We start from the raw sequence: 23,206 nt of genomic DNA, 5'->3' as shown, positions 1-23,206 counted from the left end.
GCAGTGGCCGGATCTCAGCTCACTGCAAGCTCCGCCTCCCGGGTTCACGCCATTCTCCGGCCTCAGCCTCCCGAGTAGCTGGGACTACAGGCGCCCGCCACCTCGCCCGGCTAGTTTTTTGTATTTCTTAATAGAGACGGGGTTTCACCCTGTTAGCCAGGATGGTCTCGATCTCCTGACCTCGTGATCCGCCCGTCTCGGCCTCCCAAAGTGCTGGGATTACAGGCTTGAGCCACCGCGCCCGGCCAAAACTTTTGATTTTTAAACATTTAGAGTTCAAGACTCTTAGAGTCTAACTACTATCATGTACTAGGCACAATTGCTAATTGAATGCATTATATCAATGTAATTCCTGCAACAATCTAATGTGGTGAGTACTGTTCTTTTTGTTTGTTTGTTTGTTTGAGATGGAGTTTCACTCTTGTTGCCCAGGCTGGAATGCAGTGGCGCGATCTCGGCTCACTGCAACCTCCACCTCCCGGGTTCAAGTGATTCTCCTGCCTCGGTCTCCCAAGTGGCTGGGACTATAGGTGCCTGCCACCATGCCTGGCTAATTTTTGGATTTTTGAGCAGAGATGGGGTTTCACCATGTTGGCCAGGCTGGTCTCGAACTCCTGACCTCAGCTGATTCGCCCACTTTGGCCTCCCAAAGTGCTGGTATTACAGGCGTGAGCCACTGCGCCTGGCTGGTTAGTACTATTCCTACATCCAATTTACAGATGAGAAAACAGAGGCTTGTAAAGATATTAAAACTTGCCCAAGCACATAGAGTAATAAGTTACTGCAGAGCCTGAATTTGAACCCAGATCTCTCTAACTCCAAAGCTCAAGTTCATCATTATTTGACCTTGAAGCAAAATTTAAATAAATTTCACAAAAATCCTTTCATCCTCAATTATGTAAATTGAAAAATATTGCGAATAGAAAGAGAAACCCAGAACTTTGAGTCCCCCATTATCTTTCAATTTCCCTCTAAGAAGTGTATCTGTCATTGGGTTTCTCAACATCAGCTTTGCCCCCCTCCTCAAGTTGTGACAACCAGAAACATTTCTGGTTGACACTGCCAAATGTTCCCAGAAGAGAACCACTGTATTAGATGATGATACTTTATTTCTGTCTTCTAAGTATGTCCAAACCCTGGTGTTTGTGGGAAGGTGATTTATTTAAAATAAGTTTACTCAGTTTAAGTTTATTTAGAAATAAAGCTTGTAGAGTACAGCCCAGCATTAGCCAGTTGTATTAGTTTGCTAGGACTGTCATAACAAAGTACCACGTACTGAGTGGCCTAAACAACAGAAATTTATTTTCTCATTGTTCTGGAGACTCTAAAATCAAGCGTCAACAGGGTTGGCCTCTCTCCTGGGCTTATAGATGGCTACCTTCTTGTTCACGTGGTGTTCTCCCTTGATGCCTGTGACCTAATAATATCTTCTTGTAAGGACACCAGTCAGATAAGGGTCCACACTAATGACCTCATTTCAATTTAATCACGTCTTTGAAGACCGCATGTCCAAATACAGTCACATTGAGCTACTGGGGATTAGAACGTGAACATACAAATTTTGGGTGGGGGGAACACAATTCAGCCCATTAACATCGAACTTAAGTCTTTTCTCCCCTCCCTCCCTTCCTTTCTGTGTGTATTGAACACCTATTACGTGCCAGACATTCAGCTAAGTGGGGGTAATGGTAAGCAACAGACATGGTCTCTGCCCGGTAAGGTTTACAGTGAGGTAAGACAGTAATTACCAAAGCATAATATTTGCTTTAGAGTATCAATAATATTACTCTTTAGAGTAATAACAAGTGCCATGCAAATATTATGCTTTGGTAATGGATGACAGGAAAGCCTTGCCCTTCCCATCAGGCTCCCAACCCGGCTGGGCGAGTGAAAAGGTTGCGTTATGAGCCAACCGGCTGGGCGCGGTGGCTCACGCCTGTAATCCCAGCACTCTGGGAGGCCGAGGCAGGCGCGAGTTGAGGTCACTAGTTCGAGACCAGCCTGGCCAACACCGCGAAACCCCGTCTCAACTAAAAGTACTAAAATTAGCTGGGCATGGTGGCATATGCCTGTAATCCCAGCTACTCGGCAGGCTGAGGCAGGAGAATCGCTTGAGCCCGGGAGGTGGCGGTTGCAGTGAGCCATTATCACGCCACTGCACTCCAGCCTGGGCGATAGAGCAAGACTCCGTCTTAATAAAAAAATTAAAATATTGGCCGGGCGCGGTGGCTTTGGGAGGCCACTTTGGGAGGCCGAGACGGGTGGATCACGAGGTCAGCAGTTCAAGACCAGCCTAGCCAAGATGCTGAAACCCCGTCTCTACTAAAAACACAAAAATTAGCCGGGCGTGGTGGCACGTGCCTGTAATCCCAGCTACTCCGGAGGCTGAGGCAGGAGAATCGCTTGAACCCGGGCGGCAGAGGTTGCAGTGAGCCAAGATCGCGCCACTGCACTCCAGCCTGGGCGACTCCAGAGCAAGACTCCGTCTCAAAAAATAAAATAAAAATAAAAAAATATATATTTTTAAAACTGAGCTAACCATGAGGTTAACAAGTCAACCACTTGTCAAACTGGGAGACGCGCGTTTGCTACAAAGCAGCAGAGGTCTGGCCTTAACCAGCAGCGAGCGCCACCTCAAACCGCCCTTTTCTATGACGCAGAGGTTCTCCCCCGCCCTCCCTGACTCCGCCTTTTCCCTGCTTGCGGCCCTGCCCCTCGCGTCCTCTCCGGCTTGCTGCGCACCCTCCCAGAACGCGTCTGCCTCGGCCCTAACAATGGGGGTCAGTCGGCCACGCCTGCGCCATAAAGCCTAGGGGGCGGGCCCAGCCGGCGACGGGAGGCGGGGAAAAGCGACGCAAGCAGTCGCGACGCCATTTGCTGCCGCCGAGCGTGGACGCTGGCGGATCTCTGAAGAGCTCGGTTGCGATCCTCTCTCGCGCACGCTGCCTAGCCTCCAGCACCTCCTTGGTCCCGCGCGCTCCCTCGTGTCGCCCCTCGGAGCAGCAACCGCCTCGGTCGCCGTTACCCGGAAAGAAGTCAGAGACCCCGCGAGGTCGCCGCCACCGCCATGCCCAAGAATAAAGGTAATGCCGCCCGGACCCCCGGACCACGGCCCTCCTCGGCCGAGTTTCCCAGGTCCTGCCCGTAGATTGCAGGTCACCCAGGTCGCAGTGACCCTTTTTCCTTCCCACCCTACCTGCCCGCGGCTGGGCGCCCCACACGCGACTCTGAGCTCGGGAGAGGAGCTGGGAAGTAAACTCCTGTTGCCCAGTTTGGCCACATTGGGGTGGAGCCGACGCCATTTTTGTAGGGCCTCCTGCGGGAGAATGGGCTTTTGCTCCTGATTCGCGCCAGACTGACCGCGGCTCGGTGGCGATGGTGGCGGGAACCCTACACCGGGCGGCCTAGGCTTAGTAGATAGGCCCATCTGGCCTTCCCGGGCATGAGGGGTTAATCCCTGGAAGCCGTTCTGAACTTTAAAAGAGTGCTGTCCGCGTTCGTGAGCACCAGGTACTCCTGCATGGGTGTCTTTATGGACAGTTCAGTATTGTTGAGGCTACTCGTTGTCCCTTGTGAACAGTGGGTGAAACCTTGATGCATTTCTAAGGCTCACTTCTAGAGATTTACTCTCTCCATCCCTTTACAGGATATAGCTTATGTTTGTTTGCTGAAGACTTATTCCATATTTAGCCAAGTTTTCTACTTTTGCTTCAGATCATGCATATGTTGTGAGAATAAAGACCTAATTTAAGTTTTCTCCATTCTGAGGCTAAGGATTCACAAATGATCAGACTTGAGGATAACTTTATTTGGGATTTCCAAAACGAAAGGCCTAATCTTAAAAAAAAAAAAAAAAAAAAAGGCGTAACACTCCTAAATAAATTACTTTTATAGATTTACAGTGTTCCTGTCATTTTTAATAGCCTTATAACTTGTTGAAGAAAATTGTGCAAGTAAATATAGGAAAAATATTGTATTTTCCTACAGGAGAGGAGCATACTTCATAGTCCATAAGTAGTCTCCTTTGATTATTCATTCTTAGGAAATCTTTCCCTGACACAGGCCTACTTCTGCTCTCTTTTCTACTTGACAGCTGGCTCCAGGAATTCTACCACATTTCCTCTTTGTAGCTGTCACTTATTACTTTATCCCTTAGGGTACTTGGTCAAGGTGTTCTGTGCGCAAGTTGGTGCAGTACTCTCGGGGGCTCTCCACCTTGCTGCCCTCGGAGATCAAACTTTTTGTAGCAAGGATTTTCACTGCTCATTATTTTGGAAAAGATCGAGTTATAAACAAAAAATTTTTTAAGTCTTAGGTTTTCTTCTGTATAATCCTTTATTCTCTCTGAGATGGTAAGGGGATCACTTCCATCTTATTCTCACCTTTATTTCTAGTAATAAGATTTTCAATTCTTCCACCAGGCTGTAAGCTCTAAAAGACAGGAATAGTATCTGTCTTAATCACGTTCGATTGCTAGCACTTGCCACTTAGTAGATGCTCAATAAATATTTGTTGGTTTAAGTCACCTTCCTCCTGTCAACTCCACCCTTAGGTGAATAATAGGTTCTGCTTTGGTTCCAAGGGGATAGGACTTCTACACTAAATCACATCTAGTTCCCTAGCCTCATGTCTTAAGAAAGAGCCTCTCTGGGAATTTCTCCAAAACAACTCTGGTTTAAAGAATGTTGATGTCACTTTAATTGTTGTACACTCAGACCTAGTCTCATTCATTCAACAGAGAATTTAAAGAACATCCCATTACAGGGCAATAAAATACAAAGGGGAATGATCAGGGTATGGTTAATTCTGGTAAGTTGACAAGTAATGAATGGTTTCTTAAATAATATTTGAGGCATACAAAAAATACAGCTAACATAATGGACCTGGGAACCCAGGGGTTTCTCAGAACCTGGAAACTCTGAATTTAAGAATTACAACGCAAATTGAGGTAAAGCCCTAATCACCTTTTACTCTCTTTTTGGAGGTTATCACCAGGCTGAGTTTGGTGTTTATCATTCCTGTACTGTCTTGAAACCAATCAGTTCTTAGTTATCTTACTTAGAGGAATGGTACTTTTCATGACCCCTGAATTTTTTGAGATAGGTTTTACTAATGTAGAAATAAAGTCATTTATTGTTCTGTTTTTCTTCATTGGAAAATCCAGAAGCCCTGTGAATATAAGCTGTGGTTACACAAGTAAGGGTAAAATTTGCCACATACTATGTGTTAAGTGACTTTTGCTTTGGATTGATTCATATCAACTTATTCTAGAAATTCTTAGAAACCCATCCTCAAATCAGGAAGAGGGGTATCATTTGGCCCACTCATAAGCATTTAGGGTATAGTGCTCCCACACTTTGAAGAAGTTACTGCCTATGATTTTTAACTCACCACTCCGTTAGGAATGTATGGACTATTCTTGACCAATTCATTTGAAGAATTAGTGAACTCAGGTATATAACTCAGGAAACAGAGCAGGTATGATCTTGCCCTAAAGGAGCTTGCACTCTGTTTTGCAGATCTGGCATGATTAATGGCTTCATACTTTTCTCTTTCTAGGAAATTAAGTTTCAGTGTTCCCTAAGAATGCCTCAGATACTGAATTCTAAGGACTCTGAGCGGGTCAGGAAATTGTAGAGGCCCCCCTAAAATAGCACAGAGCAATGTGAGACTGCCCCAGGAGAGAGTAAGTGGACTTGATTCAAGAAGTTAGAGGTCTTTGCAGTGATCAGGTGCACATTAATGATTCCATTTGGGTTATGAACTTTTTGCTGCTTCCAAGCTCTTCCCATGAGTCTCTTAGTGTCATTACCACTTACAGCCTTTTTCCTGCCTTTTGGAAATGGCTGCCAATGTGGTTTCCTTTCTGGAATGGGAGCAAAATGCTGTGGACAGGTAACCTAATGTGGCGGCTAGGGACAAAAAAACATTGTGACTCTGGTCACCCCAGCTTACTGACTGCCATCAGTGAGCTGATTCACTCACTGAAGCCAGGCGAGTTACTGAACTTCTCTGAGCTTCAGGGAACTCATGGGTAAACTGGGAATAAATGAATGTTATGACCTCATCGGGTGATTGTGACAAGTAAATGGGCAGAATTATTGCATAGTGGTTAAGAGCATGCTCACTGGGGTTATATAATAGAAACAGGGATGTTGAGTAGGGACCAGCATTATAAAAAAAAATTGGGTACCGAACGGATATTTTTTAAGAGACAGTGTCTCTCTATGTTGCCCAGGCTAGCCTGGAACCTCCTAGGCTTGCTCAAGTGATCCTCCCACCTGAGCCCCCTGAGTAGCTGAGACCCTAGGCGCACACCACTGCACCCAGTGAGATTTCGATGTTTATGGTCCTCTGCTACTAAAAGTTTGAAAACCATAGTTCTCTGTCCAGACACTGTCTTCACTTAATTTTCAAAGTATCGTGTTCCAGGCCGGGCGCGGTGGCTCAAGCCTGTAATCCCAGCACTTTGGGAGGCCGAGGCGGGCGGATCATGAGGTCAGGAGATCGAGACCATCCTGGCTAACACGGTGAAACCCCGTCTCTACTAAAAATACAAAAAACTAGCCGGGCGAGGTGGCAGGCGCCTGTAGTCCCAGCTACTCGGGAGGCTGAGGCAGGAGAATGGCGTAAACCCAGGAGGCGGAGCTTGCAGTGAGCCCAGATCGCGCCACTGCACTCCAGCCTGGGTGACAGAGTGAGACTCCGTCTCAAAAAAAAAAAAAAAACAACAAAGTATTAGGTTCCTTGCATAGGGCCTGGCTTTAGAAGGCATCCAAGATTTCCGCTTAGAAGAATATATATAGAATTGCATTTTTATTTCAAAAGGATGGATGCCAAAGTGAAATGTTTTTCTATGTTTTTTAGTATAATATCTGCTATTTATGTGTATTTTATGTCAGAAAAATCCCCAAAGGAAATTCCAAGAAGGGTAGGGAGGTGATAATGTGTTAATGTTGGGATTGGAGATTGTAAATTTAATATGATTGAGTAGCTGAAATAGGTGAATTTTTAAATTTAAGTGATCTTTTAAAAAATGGTTTTATAAGCCTTAATTTTATTTTATTTCATATGTTTTACGGATAATTAATGTCATTTACGTCCTTTTTTTTAAACCATCAGGTAAAGGAGGTAAAAATAGACGCAGAGGTAAGAATGAGAATGAATCTGAAAAAAGAGAACTGGTGTTCAAAGAGGATGGTCAGGGTAAGTGTTTTCATAAATTACGCTTTTTAAAATAACATCCTTTCTTTTTTAGCTGGGGACTTTACTTTTTTGAGACAGGGTCTTGCCCGTTGCCCAGGGTGAAGTGCGGTGGCACGATTACAGCTCACTGCAGCCATGACCTCCTGAGCCGAAGCAGTGCTTTCATTCAGCCTCCCGAGTATTCGGAACTACAGGCACATACCACCATGTCTGGCTAATTTTAAAAATTTTTTTAGGCTGGGCACGGTGGTTCATGCCTGTAATCCCAGCACCTTGGGAGGCCGAGGCGGGCAGATCACGAGGTCAGGAGTTCGAGACCAGCCTGACCAACATGATGAAACCCCGTCTCTACTAAAAATACAAAATTAACTGGGCGTGGTGGTGCATGCCTGTAATCCCAGCTACTCAGGATTCTGAGGCAGGAGAATTGTTTGAACCTGGGAGGCGGAGGTTGCAGTGAGCCAAGGTCGCACCACTGCACTCCAGCCTGGGTGACAGAGGGAGACTCCGTCTCAAAAAAAAAAAAAAAATTTTTTTTTTTTTAATAGAGATGAGGTCTTCATATGTCACCCAGGCTGTTCTCGAACTCCTGGGCTCAAGTGATTCTCCCACCATGACCTCCCAAAGTACTGGGAACTAAGAATGTGTCGTATAGTTCAGAGGGAATTGAGCCTCAAAAGCTATGGTTGACAGTTCTATGATTTAGTTGACAGTTCTATGATTAGCATTTTTGATAGTGAATGGTGTGCATAATATGTTGAGTAGACCATGGACATTTGAAGGATGAGCCTGAGGCCCTTATAGACCTCTCCATTCTCCGGTGCCATTAGCATGTAACTTCATAAACTACAATAAAATGAAACTGAACAGTTAACTGACCTTATTAGACTGAAGAATTTTGTAAGTGCCAGACCAGGATACATAGCACCAGTCAAATAAACCCTAACTGGATCGTTTGCCCTTTCCTGTTACTTTTATTTTGAGTCATTTCAAACCTACAGAAAGTTGCAGTATTAGTGCAACAAACTCCCTTAAATCCCTCATATGTACACACACGTATAAAGAAATATATATGTACATATATATGTAGGATTCCTTTTTTTTTTTTTTTTTTTGAGATGGAGTCTCACTCTGTCACCCAGGCTGGAGTGCAGTGGTGCGATCTTGGCTCACTACAAGCTCCGCCTCCCGGGTTCACGCCATTCTCCTGCCTCAGCCTCCCGAGTAGCTGAGACTACAGGCGCCCGCTGCCATGCCCAGCTATTTTTTTTGTATTTTTAGTAAAGACGGAGTTTCACTGTGTTAGCCAGGATGGTCTTGATCTCCTGACCTCATGATCCACCTGTCTTGGTCTCCCAAAGTGCTGGGATTACAGGCGTGAGCCACCGTACCCAGCCCCATATGTAGGATTTCTTGAGGACCTTTTGAAATTTAGAGACATGATGTTAGTTTTCCTTTACTTGATCATGTATCTCCTGAGAGCAAATATATTTTCTTATATAACTAGAAGAGAATTATCACACTCAGGTAATTTGACATTGATATAATATCTAGTATATACTCCAAATTCATATTTTCTCAGGTATTCCAATCATTTCCAGTACTTTAGCTTTTAATAGAACTTTGGGTGGATTTATTATGCCATACATATAAACCAGTAAACACGAGATACGTTTTCTGGCTAAAAATCCTTTTGTTTCTTAGCCTTGGTCATCCTTGCCTCTAAAATAGCAGCTGACTTGACTTGGGCAGACACTGTTTTATTACTACAACTTCTCTCACTTCGGAAGAAAGGCTGCCTTTGAGTTGACCAACCATGTTGAGGTGGTAGGTGGGTGCTGGGCTCACTGTAGTCTGAGTAATTCACTTCCACAAGTCAACCCCACTACTGAGCCTTTCAAAGTGAAGTCTCAGTATATTTACAAATTAATGGACATCCTCTCTGGGGGTTAGTCATATTCTAATTCAAAAAAGACATTGTTTGAAGTTTGTTTTTGTTTGCTAAATGAACTAAAAATTATGAGAATTGCTCCTAAAGGTACTGAGGTAAAGGAGAGCTAAAAGTGGGGTAGTTAATCTACTTATTCAGAATGAGTTGATAATTAAAACATGTCTAATAGCAGAGACCGTATGTTATAGAAATGCATTACATTCTCTGAGATCTGCTTTTACTGAAGTGGATCAGTGATGAAACTAGCCAAATCTGAACTTCAGAAGGTTTTCTAGTCTACCTGATGCATGATCTCTACAGTTCTGAGAAGCAAAACTAGAAAACAATGTAAAACAATAAGGGCATATGTCTGGTGTGTGTGTGTGCACCCACATGTGTTTATAAAGGTAGCAGTTGTAGGAATGAATGAGATTGGGGGTGAGGGGGTGCGTATGTATGTCCATGAAAGCCTAATCATTTCTGGGCAATGATGTAAAGGTTTTACTACTGACCTTTGTAACTGTGAAGGTTTCTACACTTGACCTGAGCTCAGGAAAAAGAAGAAAGAAAGAAATGGCATTATAGAGTCTTGGTTCTAGCTCTGCCATTAACTAACTTGATATTTATCACTCCCTTATGTTTATTTATATTTTTAATATATGTATTTATTCCCAACTGGTGCAACTTTATTCTCTTGACAGTTTTATGTGGACTTTAAGTTGCTGTTATCAAAAGTTGAACAATATTCCATACCCTTTTCCTTTCTCCCCGCTAGAGTATGCTCAGGTAATCAAAATGTTGGGAAATGGACGGCTAGAAGCAATGTGTTTTGATGGTGTAAAGAGGTTATGTCACATCAGAGGAAAATTGAGAAAAAAGGTAGGTGTGATTTGTTTTACTTTAATATAAAATTGGTTAAGGGGGAAAATCCCTCTAACAGTTTTTAACTGTCCATGGACTTCATTTTTGGAAATTCCCAAAAGACTTACCTAGGTAAACAGTGATTTACCTATAAGGCAAATAACAAGGTCTGTAATGGTAATTTTATACAGATTCTAATGTTAAAGAATCATTTGTATCACTTATGTTGTATTCCTGCCCAAAAAGTCCAAATTGAGAGACATTCTGCAGAAACAAAAGGCCCAGCTTTTTTTCTCCTTGTCTTTTTTTTTTGACACAGGGTCTTACTTTATCACCCAGCCTGTAGTGTAGTGGCATGATCTGGGCTCACTGTAGCTTCACCCTCCTTGGTTCAAGTGATCCTCCCACTTCAGCCTCCCATGTAGCAGGGACTACAGGCCTGTGCCACCATGCCTGGCTAATTTCTGTATTTTTTGTAGAGATGGGGTTTCTCCATGTTGCTTAGGCTGGTTTCGAACTCCTGAGCTCAAGCAGTCAGCCCGCCTTGGCCTCCCAAAATGCTGGGATTATAGGCATGAGCCACTGTACCTAGCCAGATGGCCCAGCTCTTAATGAAATGTTACTGTCATGAAAGTTTAAAAAAAAAAAGTTGGGGTACTATTCTAGTTTCAAGGAGACTTAAAGAGACCTGACAGTTAAATGTAGTAGGTGGCCCTTGTTTGGATTCTGGTTTAGGAATTGGACATATAGCTGTGAAATGTACATTAAGAAAATTTGAATATGAGTTATATTACATAAGCATTGTATTAATGTTGCATTTCCTGAATGTCATCGTGAATGGACTGCCTTGGAAAGTAATGATTAATTCACCATCACAGTAGTTATTCAGGCAGATTTATTAATCAGGTTGACTAAAAGTCCCAACTCTGATTTTGTATTTATTTTTTTAAATTTGATATGGGGGTCTTTTTTTTTTTTTTTTTTTTTTTTTTTGTGAGACAGAGTCTCGCTCTGTCATCCAGACTGAAGTACGGTGGTGTAATCTTGGCTCAGTGCAACCTCCACCTCCCAGGTTCAAGTGTTTCTCTGGCCTCAGCCTCCTGAGTAGCTGGGATTATAGGCATGCACCACCATGCCTGGCTAATTTTTGTATTTTTAGTAAAGACAAGGTTTTACCATTTTGGCCAGGCTGGTCTTGAACTCCTGACCTCAAGTGATCTGCCAGATTCAGCCTCCCAAGGTGCTGGGATTATAGGTGTGAGCCAGCCCAAACTAAAATCTCTTAATTTCTTTTTTTTTTTTTTCTTTTAAAGAAGTTTATTTTTTTGAAACGGAGTCTCACTGTGTTGCCCAGGCTGGAATGCAGTGGTGCAGTCTTGGCTCACTGCAACCTCTGTCTCCCGGGTTCAAGTGATTCTCCAGCCTCAGCCTCCCGAGTAGCTGGGATTACAGGCGCCTGCCACCACGCCCAGCTAATTTTTGTAGTTTTTAATAGAGATGGGTTTTTGCCATGTTGGCCAGGCTGGTCTAGAACTCCTGACCTCAGGTGATCCGCCCACCTTGGCCTCCCAGAATCCTGGGATTACAGGTGTGAGCCACCGCTCCCGGCCTAAAATCTTTTAATTTCTAAACTAATTGATTGTTACTTTGGAATTTCTTGATTCTTCGTTATTTGAAATATGACGGGCAGTGACTTTTCTTTTGTAGGTTTGGATAAATACCTCAGACATTATATTGGTCGGTCTCCGAGACTACCAGGTAAAAATTACATGTAAATTTTTCATATTTTACTGGCTTGAATTTGATGAGCCATTTCTTAAGAGCCAGTTTCATTTTAGGCATTGTGCTAGGTATCCCAGGGATTATGTTTAAATCAAAATCTGGGAGCCATTATTCTAGAGGATACAGCTGAATGAGTTAAGTGCCCATCCCACAAAAGGCTCATAGCCTGGTAGTGGAGAGAATTAAGCACACAAGTAATTATAATACACATCACGACATAGGTATGTGCTATAAATATAGAGGAGCACTTGGGAAAGAAAGAAAATGGTGATTGCCTTTCATGATCATAACCCTTGACTCTGTAGACTCATTGTGGGTCTGTGAAATCCATTTGACATCCACCTATTGGAAATCATCCCTGTGTGATACTGTCTCTATTTGTATAGCCTTGAGCATGCTTTGATTTTTTTTTTTTAATCCAGAATAAATAATTTAAATCTTCACTTTAAACCATTGTTTCTCAACCGTGGGCAATTTTGCCCTCCAGGGGACTTTGGCAGTGTCTGGAGACTTCTGGTTGTCACAACTGGGGGATGGGTGCAGTGCTGCTAGCGTGTAGTAAATAGAGGCTGAGGTGGGCACAGGACAGCATCCCATAACAGAGAACAGTCCACCTCACAATAATCCGTAGCGCTGAGGTGAGAAAGCTTGCTTTAAATTCATACCATTTTAATGTCCCTTTTTTTCTTATGATCTAACAATAACCCCAGGAATAGGAAGAATAAGTAATTTCCTGTTCGATAGATAAGGACACCAAGGGTCCGAAATGAGTAACATTTTAACTGTAAAGTGACAGCCAGGACCAACTTCTGATTTGAAATTTTTCGTGATCCTTCCGTGCCCCTCCCACTTACGGGTTGGTCTTTGGCTCAATAGCATCTTCTGGAAGCTTGTTAGAAATACATATTCTTTGACTCTTCAGTCAGAGCATGCATTTTAATAAGATCTCCATGGGCTTCTATACACTTTACATTTTAAGAAGTACTGATCTGAATCACACTGTCCTTGAAGTTGAAGCAATCAGTTTTCTCCCTTAACTGAGTTAAATTATTTTCTTTTTTTTTTTTTTGAGACGGAGTCTCGCTCTGTAGCCCAGGCTGGAGTGCAGTGGCCGGATCTCAGCTCACTGCAAGCTCCGCCTCCCGGGTTCATGCCATTCTCCGGCCTCAGCCTCCCGAGTAGCTGGGACTACAGGCGCCCGCCATCTCGCCCGGCTATTTTTTGTATTTCTTAGTAGAGACGGGGTTTCACTGTGTTCGCCAGGATGGTCTCGATCTCCTGACCTCGTGATCCGCCCATCTCGGCCTCCCGAAGTGCTGGGATTACAGGCTTGAGCCACCGCGCCCGGCTAAATTATTTTCAAATAGGGAAGTAGAACATCCTAAGACAGTATTTCTCAGTGGGACTTTTGCATCAGAAATAGCAAAGAACTTCTCACAATACTAAATCTTGGGCTTCTCTTCACATCTGCTAATCTATCTTCAGAAGATACAAAAACTCCACAGGAGATTGTGATGATACATAGCCAAAGAAGCACAGATAATGCAGAAAGGTATAATTTGCTTAGGTCATTATACCAGTCTCAGTTCAGTCTCAGTTTTGGAATTGCAGTGTTTGATCACCTGCAAATTATTGTCCCAGGGACCTTTTGTACTTCAAAAGACTTCTAATCAAAGGGTAATATTAAATAATCTAAAATATGGGGTCTTCACAGTTCTGCTCTTATTAAGTGAGATCTTTAAATATATTTCCCAAGCCTGTTAATAATCATTCAGCCATGTACATAAACTTCCTCCTGGGTTAAACCCAAGGATCTTTTTCAGAGGGTATGAGAAAGCTTTAAAATTTAAAAGGAGATTTATAATAAAATGGTGAGATTTGATTGTTTATTCAATATGAGAATTTATGAAATAACTGATAATATTTCGTCATGATCAGTTTTTAAAGTTATTTGTCTCTATTTAAGGATAACAAAGCTGATGTGATTTTAAAATACAATGCAGATGAAGCTAGAAGTCTGAAGGCATACGGCGAGCTTCCAGAGCATGGTAATGTCTGAGTTACTGTATTAACTTGTCATATGGTATTTAGGTTATCTGTTGCTGTTTAGGTGAAGGAACTGTGGATTTTGCTTATTTACTTTAGTGCTTACATTTTTAGTTTTAAGTATGCCTGCCTATGCTTCATAATACTAGATATTTTAAGAAAGAAATTACTGGAATTATGTTCCCAATAAATATAGTGAGGAGTTATATTCTGTAAGCTTTGGAGTTCCACATAATGCTAACTAAAGGAATAATTTTGTTATAGTATCTATTTTAAAATTCCTTTCTTGAGAGACTGTCAGTGCTCATATGGGTTAAACATGAAGTGCACGTCAGCCAGGCGTGGTGGCACATGCCTGTAAGTCTCAGCTACTTGGGAGGCCAAGACGGGAGGACTGCTTGAGTCCAGGAGTTCGAGGATGCAGTGACCTGTGATCATGCCACTGTACTCGAGCCTCAGTGACAAAGCAAGACCTTGTCTGAAAAAAAATTCAAAAACAAAAACACGAAGCAAGGGCACATAATTAGGTACCATTACTGATTTTGTTTGTTTGTTTGTTTATTTGTTTGTTTTGAAATGGAGTCTCACTCGGTTGCCCAGGCTGGAGTGCAGTGGTGCAATCTTGGCTCACTGCAACCTCTGCCTCCCCAGTTCAAGCAATTATCAGCCTCCGAAGCAGCTGGGATTACAGGCATGCACCACCATGCCCAGCTAATTTTGTATTTTTAGTAGAGACGGGGTAAAAAGTTCTATTTTCGGGCCGGGCGCGGTGGCTCAAGCCTGTAATCCCAGCACTTTGGGAGGCCGAGACGGGCGGATCACGAGGTCAGGAGATCGAGACCATCCTGGCTAACACGGTGAAACCCCATCTCTACTAAAAATACAAAAAACTAGCCGGGCGAGGTGACGGGCGCCTGTAGTCCCAGCTACTCGGGAGGCTGAGGCAGGAGAATGGCGGGAACCCGGGAGGCGGAGCTTGCAGTGAGCTGAGATGCGGCCACTGCACTCCAGCCTGGGTGACAGAGCCAGACTCTGTCTCAAAAAAAAAAAAAAAAAAAAAAAAAAAAGTTCTATTTTCATTTTATCGTTGTGTAACAGTATCCCGTAGGATTTTTTAAAAGCAGCATTCTTGGTTTTCACCCTTCCAAATACAGAAGTAATGAATTCTTAATGCAGAAAACCTAAAAATAAGTCCCTTACAACCTCATCAAATGAGAAATGTACTTGACATACTATTTTGTAGGCCTGCATTTTCACTTGGCAGTTACTGTTTTTGGCTCTGTTGTATCTTATTATGAAAAAACTTAATTTTATTATGTTTTACTTAAGCACGAAAGTATTAATTTTACTTAAGCATGAAAGTCCTGCTGAAATTACTTAGCATTTCTGATCTAATAAATGTTAATGTATCTAGGAATAGGACTAGCGCTTCCTGGTTCATTTTCATTTCTTTAGGGATAATCATGATTTGACCAGATCTTTCTCATTGATGAGTCTATCTGATGATTAGTGAACCAGCTATTCTTAAGGAAATACGTTGTTACCATGTGCTCAAACCTTTTGAGAAGTATACCTGGAAGTTATAATAGCTTCAGAATTAGTGTAATTAGAGCCTTCCTTACTGAAAATACCTTTGCAAACAAAAGAAAATGGTAACACAGATACTCCCATCTTGACATAGCAGTGACACTGCAGGGAATTTTGCTTCATATAATATTCTTTATAGTAATTGTGTTATATAAAAGTTAGGAATGCTTTTCTTATGATGAAACTTTGATTAAATTACAGTGCTGACTTACCAGTGTATTTCTTACTGTGTCCTTAGCTAAAATCAATGAAACTGATACATTTGGTCCTGGAGATGATGATGAAATTCAGTTCGATGACATCGGAGATGATGATGAAGATATTGATGACGTAAGTAGATGTACCTTGTGTTTTCCAATTTTTGTTATTATCCATGGAGAAACCAACTTTCCCCTAACATAAATAAGGGTATATTTTGAGAATTGTCTGAATTAAATAGTATTATGTAGAAGACACCTAGTCAAACTGTTTATTTTGAGAATTCTTTTTTTTTTTTTTTTTTTTGAGATGGAGTTTCATTCTGTCACCCAGGCTGGAGTGCAGTGGTGCAATCTCAGCTCACTGCAACCTCTGCCTTCTGGGTTCAAGCTGTTCTCCTGCCTCAGCCTCCCGAATACCTGGGACTACAGGCGCGTGCCACCACACCTGGCTAATATTTGTATTTTTAGTAGAGATGAGGTTTCACCATGTTGGCCAGACTGGTCTCGAACTCCTGACCTCAGGAGATCTGCCCTCCTCGGCCTCCCAAAGTGCTGGGATTACAGGCGTGAGCCACCACGCCTGGCCCTATTTTGAGAATTCTTACAACCCTCTTCAATTTCTCTTCCTAGAAAGGTCAGTGTTTGCATTGGCAATATTGACGCCAGCCACTGTAAGCATGATTTGTCTAATTATGAGTTTCTAAAGAGATAGCTATTAAAAAATTTAGTGGACAGTTGAAAAATAGATCTTATCAAAGGAACATGCCTTTTTAATTGAAATATTAGTGTGTTGAAAGAATCTTGTTTGAATCAGCTTGATATGAAGATTGGAATTACAACATACACTGAAAGCCTTGTCAAAATGGAAGCCTATTGCCAATTATGGTATTTTTAGCTGTTGGATGTGTACTGTTGGCAAACTCTTGGGCAGTTGGTATGTTTATTTTGAGGAAAATGGATTGTCTATCCTAATAATAAAGTAGTAATGCCCATAAGTGTAAATGCTTTACTACACTTCTGCTGTTACTGTATTTGAATGAAATTCAAACTTATTCTTTTGGCAGTATAAATTTATTTAGTGATTGGGGTGTTACTCTTAAATCTGTTTTGGGCTCTTTTCAAACCTCTTTAACTAAAATGTAGTTCAGAAACCACCTGTGTATTTCAACCCCAAAACAATAATAAGTCAGATGTAGTGGTATGCACCCGTAGTCCCATCTACTCAGGAGGCTGATGGGAGGATCACCTGAGCCCAGGAGCTCAAGACTAGCCTGGGCAACATAGCCAGACCTTGTCTCTAAATAAATAACATAATAACGTTAAATTTGATGCAAAGATGGAATTTCAGAATACCTAGAGCAGTTGTTCCTGACCAAGAATACTCACACCTGAGTTAAATTACTAATGTTACAGACATTTTAACACATACACAAAAATAGGAAGTGAGAAATAAACATATTGTTCTGTTATTTTCTTAATTTTGGAGACCCTGAGCCAAGAGGAGTCTTGTGACTAAACTGTTATTAATATTTTGACAATAGAATTAACAATTCTATTTTTGGTAAGAACTTGCAGCTGATGTGTGGATTAAGTGCCAACCCAAACATTTTGACATCTGAGCAGGGGTAGAAGGCCTCTTTAAAAAAAAAAAATTAAGGAACCTAACCAGAGAACATGCATGAATATAAAGCCGCATGCACCGATAATGGGTTGAGAATCTAGGCATGGTCAAGATTTTCTCAGTAAAAATTTCTGGATCTGGGCCAACACCTCCTCAGAACTGGACCCAGCTGGCTGGCTGGAAAAGAGACAGTAAAGACAGTGATTATTAAAGAGTTCTCTTGAACATTTTGTAAAAGTTGACTCTGTCACCTGAGAACCCTACTTCTTTGGGACATTTCTCCAGGTGGTTTATAGATGTTTTAACTGTAGCCAGATTGACTCAGGAGAATTAGGTCAGTATCACACTGGTCCTGTTCTTGAAGGGATCGTATCATGCTTCCCGTGTCTCCTCCCATCCACAAGATACAAAAATCTCAAATTACTAGCATTAAAAGAAAGGAGACAGTAAACTTTATTAAGAATATTTTGCATAACATGTAACATTACAAAGGAGATCAAAACGATTTACTTATAGCAGGCCAGAATTATAGAAATTTCTTCTTCAAACTATTTGTTTCTCAGGTAGCCTAAGGAGGTGAAAGTCTCCCTTATATATGGAGTAGACTGTTGGAATATAAGAATTCTTTTTCCTTTCATCTGATGTTCTTTTCCCTTCCAGATCTAAATTGAACTCAACATTTTACATTCCATCTTTTCTGGATTGTCCTACAATTTGGATTTTGACCATGACAAAGAAGATTAAAATTTCATTAGCATGAATGCAATTTGTTAAAGCAGACTGATTTGTTTCTAAGGTATTTCTTGTTTTTTAAAAAACTGATAATGCTGAATTATCTTAAGTGAGATGTTAAGCCCACTTTGTTCTTTTAATGTAATGGAGCTTATGGATAGAAGACCATGTCTACTAATTACAAAAAAAAAAAAAAATGCATTGCTGCTTTTCCTACCACTTCCAATAAGAAAATGGGTGTTTTGAAGAAATCATTTGCCTTGTCCTCACAGAATATGATTAAGCCCTGGCCTCTTGATTGTATAGAGTCATTGTGTATATTTCAATTACCTAGATATTCCCTTGAGATTTTGATAAAATTTGAGGGAGGCAGAAATCTGCATTTGAAGAAAAAAAAAATTAAGTCTGTTTGTCATATTTAAGTAGCCTGTGGCTATTTTTATACTGATTTTGATATCATGTGTTCTTTTCATAGTCGTATTTTGCCACCATAAACATAAAAAAAAAAAGTATCTCCAAAATGCAGTTTCAGAACCTGGGTTTTAATAGCAATTTTGAATTTGTAAGCTTAGTAGTTGCAGAAATTGAACACTAGGTGGCACTCAGTTATCGTAACAGTGGAAGTACTGATATAATTGTTGACTTTTCTTTTACTATGTGTAAGAAATACGCCAAACATGAAAAGAATTGTTTTGATCATATGCATGTATGTAGAATAGAATATTTTTACAGAGCAGAAAGATTATGTTAGAAGTGTGATTTTTATTTTCAGAAGTCATGTACATGTAAGTAAGCTACAATTTTGAGTGCTTTATAAACACTTAAGATATATATAAATTAATTTCATAGCAACTTGTAAAAAAAAAAAAAACTTGTTGAAAAGCCTTTTTCAACATATCCCTAAACTAAGGGAAGAGGAAGGAATAACAACTCAATGAAAAGACGGTCTCCAATTTCTGAATGGAAAAGCTACAGCTGAGAAATAAAATAAAATGTCGTGCTGCAGAATATGTTATACCCTTATTTTGTGTTAAGGATATATTTTATTATGTGAATGGTTTTGGTTGTGTTTTCTGTTTTTGTTTTTTGCTTGTATTGGGAGCTAGCTTTACTGGTAACTTCCTTATTTAGTTTTTAGTGGTCAACTCAAAATGAAACTAGGGCTGAGCTAGTTAACCCTCACTAGCCAAACTGAAATTGTATGCAACATTAAAAGAAGAGATCCATCATGTAGCTTGTGACACTTTTATTTTATTAGTCACCGGGGAACTTTTCAGTGATGAAAATACACAGGGCAATAAACCTTCACATGGCTTCAAAAGGAAAACAAACAAATCTTCTCTAATCTGCTCTTACTATAATTTCCTAAGTGTACACCAAACTCTGGATTTAAAGATCTGAGGTACTATAGAACATTAAGTTGAGGAATAGAAATTAAGAGTACATATTCATGGTTTATATTTCTTATTCTATGGAGTTCCTGAACACATCTAGGTGGAATGCATCTGAGACTAAGGGCTGGTTTTTAATCCTCATCCTCATAAGAAACCAGCCTTGAAGAATTAACAATTGTCTTCATCGGTATTCTAAACCTCCTAAGATATTTAGGCTTCTGTACATAAAAGTGTTTTTGCTAAATTTACAGTATGTATAGGTCCTTTCATATTATTTTACTAAGAATGTTTGAACTTGGCATATTTGATATAGTTCCTCGTAGGAATAGCACAGCTCAAACATTAGTTTTTCTACTTACCTCCTCTAACACATGTGGTTTGTCTGGAGAATTTCTAAAAATTCACCTATAACCCCAGTTCATGTATTTGCTGGTGATTGTTCTTGCTGAGGTAAATCTCGAATCAGTGATTAAAATAGTTGGGGTAAAGTTGTAGCTTATATGCAATACTACTTGGAGGAATTCTTCTAATTTGTATTTAATGTGGAAATTGTATCGTTTCATTGATTTAATCATAAATAATGGAAATGGTCTTCAAGCAGTTTTATTTTTGATTTTTTTTGCTTATACACTGATTCCTATAATACAGTGCTATAAGCTATGCACAGAAAGAAAATAAAACGTTTGAAATCCAAGAATAATGGTTCTTACTGCTAAGAGGGAGTAATAGTTATTACTAATGATTTTGATGGGGTTGCATTTTTGATGCAATGTTTATTCCACTTGCAGTTAGAATATGAATATGTTTTATCACTAATGCGGCTGAATAACCAAACCAAACATTTGTGTAAAAAAAAAAAAAAAAGCCAAGATTTCATTGTTTGTTGAATATTTCTTAAGCATCTAGCCCCTAAAGAGACCGCTTCTTACTGAGCCTGTAAACTATGCATGATGGAAATTCTTGTATTTTATTGAGGAATGGCTGTTGGTTTACTCACCACATCTGTGGAATCATGGCTATAAATGTTTGCTTACAAACTCTTCGTGACTTGTAATTTAACTTAATCTCATCTAATGTAAATATTAGATTATGATGTTCAGTAACATCTTTCATAGGTATAAACTGCTGTCATTATTGATTTCAGAGTAACTCTGAGTAATCAAATAGGTAAAAGCATGTTTTGAGTAAAATAGCTAGATTTATACTTTACTTGTATTGTATACAGACTTAACAACAACCGGAATTGACTGGATTGACAGTTAAAGTGTCAGAATGAAAGCGAGGTTTTTTAAATGTTACCTGACTGTCCTAAAGATGAAAATGATTTGTATTGGTATGAAATGCTTATTTTTATTCTACTTAGTAAGGGTAAGTTTTCTTTATACTCTTTGGACTCCCATAAACTTTTGCACACTGCTTTGTGTTTTTGGTTTACCCTAAACTACCATCCTTTTTATCTTTGCTTTTTTTCTTCCTATTCAGAAAAGAGCAAAATGAGAAAAGACACTAGACTCTCAGGTATAGAGTGAACTGAGCAATTTGGAGGATGTATTGGACTTTGTCCTCTCTTATTCCACCCTCCCAGCCCTGAAAGGTGCTAGGTACTTGTGAGGCAATGTACTGGAGAGGGGAGAGCATGGATCCTGGGGTCAAAGGGACTTTGCCCCCACCCTTACTTGGCCTTCTACCTGCAGGTGACCACTGGCACATTCTCCTGCTTGTCTCAGCTTCAGGTTCTTCACCTCTAAGATGGGGATGATGAAAACAGTACCTGTCATGCAGAGTTATTGGGAGGATTGATAATTTAGATGTTTATACATGTAATGTACTTAGAGCAGTGTCGGCCTCTTTTCACTTGATACCCAGTACTATGTAAGATAGAGGATGCATGTCTTCTATATTCTGTATTTCCCATTTCTTTTGCGTGCAGTCTTTGATTCGTACAATAGAAGGAACACGTAGAATGTATATTTGTACATTCATATCAACAGAGTATTTAAAATTGCTACCAACCTCATTTAATTCGGTATAAGACTAACAGATGAAGTCTCTCATTTGCTTGAAGATATTTTACAAAATACCAACTGCTCTATATTTCTTTAGAGAAAGATTATAGTTACTAATATTGATAACTCTGATAATATTTTATTCTTAAATCTTCAGTGATCCCTTTTACTATAGATTCATGACAGCTAATAAGTACTAACTGACTTAGAGGTGTCCTTTCCCATCATATGGAATGATGTAAAGAAATCAGATACAAACTACTGCAATTAGAAAATAAAATATGAACAACTTTCAACAATGTATACAATTGATTCTTTTCGAACTGTTTATAACATTTTTAACTATTCATGTGATTCTCTTCCAAAAATTTGCTATTTTTAAAAGTTAATTGTGATATATAAGGAAAAGGTATACCTTGTTTTTATTTTTGTCTGTTTTTGGTTGTTTGATCTAAATGAATCCACTTAGCCATATTCCAGATATGGGGTTGCATTTCCTCAGCAAGTGAATTTGTCACAAATCTGTGCTGAAGAAGGCATTTTCTAACGGTAAGTCAATTCAGCAGAGTGACTTCAGATTGCCAAAGTCACATTCAACAGACCTTACTTTATACGATGCAGAGACCTATAGGTGAAGTAAATACTTACACTTCTGGTCAACTTACCCACTTTTAAAAGCCCAGTCTGTACTGCCATTCCAATCCATTGTTTTGTTCAGTTCACAACTTGATGTTGGTAGATCAGAAAGTAGGGACAAAATCTGAGTCAAGTCCCATTGCTGATTTCTGTGCTGTCTGATACAAAATTAACTGGACTTGGCAGATTTGACAACATTTAATACATATTTATGATTTTAAACCTGTCTTAGGAATCTAACAATGGGATTTTTTTGTTGTTTTTTTCTTGAGACGGAGTCTGTCGCCCAGGCTGGAGTGCAGTGGTGCAATCTCAGTTCACTGCAACCTCTGCCTCCCAGATTCGAGAGATTCTCCCTCTTCAGCCTCCTGAGTAGCTGGGATTATAGGCGCCTGCCACCACACCTGGATAATTTTTGTATTTTTGGTAGAGACAGGGTTTCACAATGTTGGCAACGCTGGTTTCCAACTCCTGACCTCAAGTGATCTGCCTGCCTCGGCCTCCAAAAGTGCTAGGATTACAGATGTAAGCTACTGCACTCAGCCATTCTTTCATTCATTCATTTAGAGACAGGGTCTTGCTGTGTTGCCCAGGGTGAACGCAGTGAGACCATATCACAGCTCACTGCAACATCAACCTCCCTGGCTCAAGTGATCCTCCTACCTCAGCCTCCCAAGCAATGGGGACTACAGGTGTGCACCACCATGCCGGAATGTTTTGTTTTTATTTTTTAGAGATGGGGTCTCACAATTTTGTCGAGGCTGGTCTCCAACACCTGGATGCAAGTGCTTCTCCCACCTTGGCCTCCCAAAGTGCTGATATTACAGGTGTAAGACACTATGCCCGGCCAAAAACCTCTTTTTTGAGACGGAGTTTTGCTCTTGTTGCCCAGGTTGGAGTGCAATGGCGTGATCTCAGCTCTCTGCAATCTCCGCCTCCCGGGTTCAAGTGATTCTCCTGCCTCAGCCTCCCGAGTAGCTATGATTACAGGCATGCGCTAGCATTCCCAGCTAACTGTATTTTTAGTAGAGACGGGGTTTCCCCATGTTGGTCAGGCTGGTCTCAACTCCCGACCACAGGTGATCTCCCCTCCTTGGCCTCTCAAAGTGCTGGAACTACAGGGGTGAGCCACCACGCCCGGCCATACTAAAGATTTTTGTAGGAAGTTAGTGTAGTGGGAAAAGCGTGGGAAACTCGAAAGTCAT

The 23,206-nt window shown here is 40.8% G+C and overlaps 1 protein-coding gene and 2 non-coding genes across 4 annotated transcripts; all 3 read left to right on the top strand.

Annotated features, from left to right (window-relative positions):
- Positions 1 to 2,828: 2,828 nt before the first annotated feature.
- EIF1AX (eukaryotic translation initiation factor 1A X-linked) lies at positions 2,829 to 21,661 on the top strand. 2 transcript variants are annotated; one of them, XM_025373632.1, is made up of 7 exons: positions 2,829 to 3,083; positions 7,123 to 7,206; positions 9,912 to 10,015; positions 11,705 to 11,755; positions 13,746 to 13,827; positions 15,651 to 15,742; positions 17,894 to 21,661. In XM_025373632.1, exons 1-7 carry the CDS (start codon positions 3,068 to 3,070, stop codon positions 17,897 to 17,899), a joined length of 435 nt encoding a protein of 144 aa, XP_025229417.1. In that variant the 5' UTR covers positions 2,829 to 3,067; the 3' UTR covers positions 17,900 to 21,661. The 2 variants fall into 2 exon arrangements, with proteins under 2 accessions (XP_025229417.1, XP_025229418.1); XM_025373633.1 differs by lacking the exon at positions 7,123 to 7,206 and having other exon boundaries at positions 2,872 to 3,083.
- Positions 9,386 to 9,465, top strand: LOC112616742. The gene has a single exon (XR_003117765.1). It is a non-coding gene; the product is annotated as a small nucleolar RNA U2-19 (small nucleolar RNA).
- LOC112616741 lies at positions 9,619 to 9,688 on the top strand. The gene has a single exon (XR_003117764.1). It is a non-coding gene; the product is annotated as a small nucleolar RNA U2-30 (small nucleolar RNA).
- Positions 21,662 to 23,206: the final 1,545 nt, after the last annotated feature.

Source organism: Theropithecus gelada, chromosome X (assembly GCF_003255815.1).
Source record: "Theropithecus gelada isolate Dixy chromosome X, Tgel_1.0, whole genome shotgun sequence".
Lineage (NCBI taxonomy): Eukaryota > Metazoa > Chordata > Mammalia > Primates > Cercopithecidae > Theropithecus > Theropithecus gelada.
This window is presented reverse-complemented; position numbering and strand designations above follow the sequence as displayed.

Excerpts from the sequence above, each read along its gene's own strand:
- EIF1AX (XM_025373632.1), top strand. Across the intron at positions 10,016-11,704 it reads GAGGAAAATTGAGAAAAAAG|GTTTGGATAAATACCTCAGA; the intron begins GTAGGTGTGATT and ends TTTCTTTTGTAG. Across the intron at positions 13,828-15,650 it reads CGGCGAGCTTCCAGAGCATG|CTAAAATCAATGAAACTGAT; the intron begins GTAATGTCTGAG and ends CTGTGTCCTTAG.